Raw genomic sequence first — 2,159 nt, 5'->3', positions numbered from 1 at the left:
GTACCTATGATGAAAATTACAGGCCTCTCTCATCTTTTTAAGTGGGAGAACTTGCACAATTGGTGGCTGACTAAATACTTTTTTTCCCCACTGTATATCTATTTACACATGTAAATGTTTATCATCCTTTTCATGAAAGCAAATGAGGAATAAAATAAGTCAAATCAACAGATGCGAGCTAACCCCAGTTTGTTTGTCTCTGTGTCTCTTCCCTGTTCCCTTTTTACTCCTCCTTTTAGTCTGTGAGCCAAGGAGTTGACTCATCTCAGTATCAGACACATAGAGCTGTTCTGTGCAGTATGCTGTGGGATGGATAACTCTTAGTTCACACTGGTATGGCACAGAAAGAAGCAGCACTTCCAATTATTTAATTAACATTTCGATCAGACCGACAGTGTCATTGCATCAATGCTGCGTAATATATTCTGCAGTCAATCTTTTTCATTATGTGATCCAACATTTTTACTGGATATGTGTGCAAGAGAATTTCAACAATAACCTTTTGCTCCTATTTATGTCAAGTCTAAGCATACAATTAGATGCATCCAATGTATGCACCACACAGCACACAGAACACACTGCAACTGCCTCTGCAACCCAATGCTGCAAGGCAAATGCAGCGTTCCATTGGAAATGAATGTACTTCTGATGTCCCAAACTGCAATGACGCTGTCCGTGTGATCGAGGAGCTACTGTCTGCAGCATTGAGTTGTAACTTGTGAGCATCCTTTTACAGAAAAAATACATATTTGTATCACTCAAAGACTGACATCTGAATATATCAAGATGATCCTATAAAATGGGACCACTGTGTAAAAAGTATATTCTTAAATACATTGACTTCAAAAAGTATAAAGAGAATGCTGTTGTGAAGGCAAGTAGGTGCCTATTGTACCCATATGGTATGATAATAATATAATCACATTACAATTTTAAAAAACTGTCTCTTAAAATGTCCAAATGGGTCCATTTGGTCAAATCTCCTGTGTGTGCAGTAGGCCAGTCTTTGTCACATGTAGGCTACATCAAGGTCCCTGCAAACAAAAATGAGTTGTTAGGACGTCCCTGGAACGGCAACAGGTTGTGTCTTGGTCCCCTGGACATCCGTCCCCTGTTTGCTGGGGTCGCAGACGTTTGCTGTTAAAGTCAATGTGAAAACATTCATGTTTTGTAGAGGATACCACAGTCCTACAGTTGCTCAGAGGCACTTCTCCGACTGACAGGAGCTAGGTGTGCTGAAGGTACAGGTGACTATGTCCACTTTACTGACATGGCTACGGACACCTGCTGGTGAGCACTTCGCCGGAAGCGCCTTACTGCCTCCGAGCAGTGACGCCATCATGTCCGGTTTGGACACCACAGCAAGTTCCGCCTGGAAGCTGAGCACGGCAGTTTGGTCGACACTAAACGGATGAAAGTTGTCCCGCGCCATGTCAAATTCCCAGGCTTGTCGCATGGTAAAGTCTGTAAACGATTTACTTTTGGTGGTAACCTGGTTCTCCAAGTCATTTCTGTAGTTGGTTGTGCGTAATGACACATAACTGGTCTCATTGCTGTATTCAAATGACGGGTGTGACTGTTGACTGCCAATGCCAACACAGCCTAAATGACGCCCGGGCTCCGCCTTGACTTTTCCAACTGTCTTCTTTATCCTCCCATAGCCCTTGACCAACAGGTTCTTCCGACAAAGGATGTAGACCCAGGGGTCCAGAATAGGGTTGAATGAGGCGAAGCGGATGGCCATCAGATCACTGTGGTAATCCGGTTTCACTCCAGCACAGATGTAGGCAGGCCCGTACAGCTGGTTTACAAAGATGCGCACCTGTCAGATTGAGAGAATATATAAAAGTAGTATATGTGGATAAAGCAAACAATTTTTCAGCAATATTTTATTCATTTAGGTCTGTGTTGCATAGCTTTGTCCATATTTGAAACTCATGCCCAAGACATAATGCATGCACAATAGCTTAAATGAAATTTCCATAGATGCCTTTTACTTACCACTAAAGGAATGGAGCACACCAGGAAAACGATGGTCATAAATATTAGCAGCCAGAACATTTGGATCTCAGCCGCGGACACGCTGGTGACGGAGGGCAGGAACCCGCGCCGTGAGCCACCTTGCGCGGACACCTTCACTCTCACTATCCGCGTCTTCT

At 43.6% G+C, this 2,159-nt stretch overlaps 1 protein-coding gene across 1 annotated transcript in view; it reads right to left on the bottom strand.

Annotated features, from left to right (window-relative positions):
- Positions 1-1,198: 1,198 nt before the first annotated feature.
- LOC311121083 (uncharacterized protein) overlaps positions 1,199-2,159 on the bottom strand; it is a gene marked incomplete at both ends in the record, with an annotated part of 13,004 nt that continues 12,043 nt past the window's right edge. The window contains 2 exons of the mRNA XM_084157922.1: positions 1,199-1,822; positions 2,002-2,157. Of these exons, the coding sequence (XP_084014048.1) occupies positions 1,199-1,822; positions 2,002-2,157 (780 nt within the window). The remainder of the gene's footprint in view (positions 1,823-2,001; positions 2,158-2,159) is intronic.

The sequence above is a fragment of the Coregonus lavaretus genome (assembly GCF_964263955.1).
Source record: "Coregonus lavaretus genome assembly, chromosome: 3".
NCBI classification, from domain to species: Eukaryota; Metazoa; Chordata; class Actinopteri; order Salmoniformes; family Salmonidae; genus Coregonus; species Coregonus lavaretus.
The sequence above is the reverse complement of the archived record's forward strand: the minus strand, read 5'-3'. Positions and strand labels throughout refer to the sequence as shown.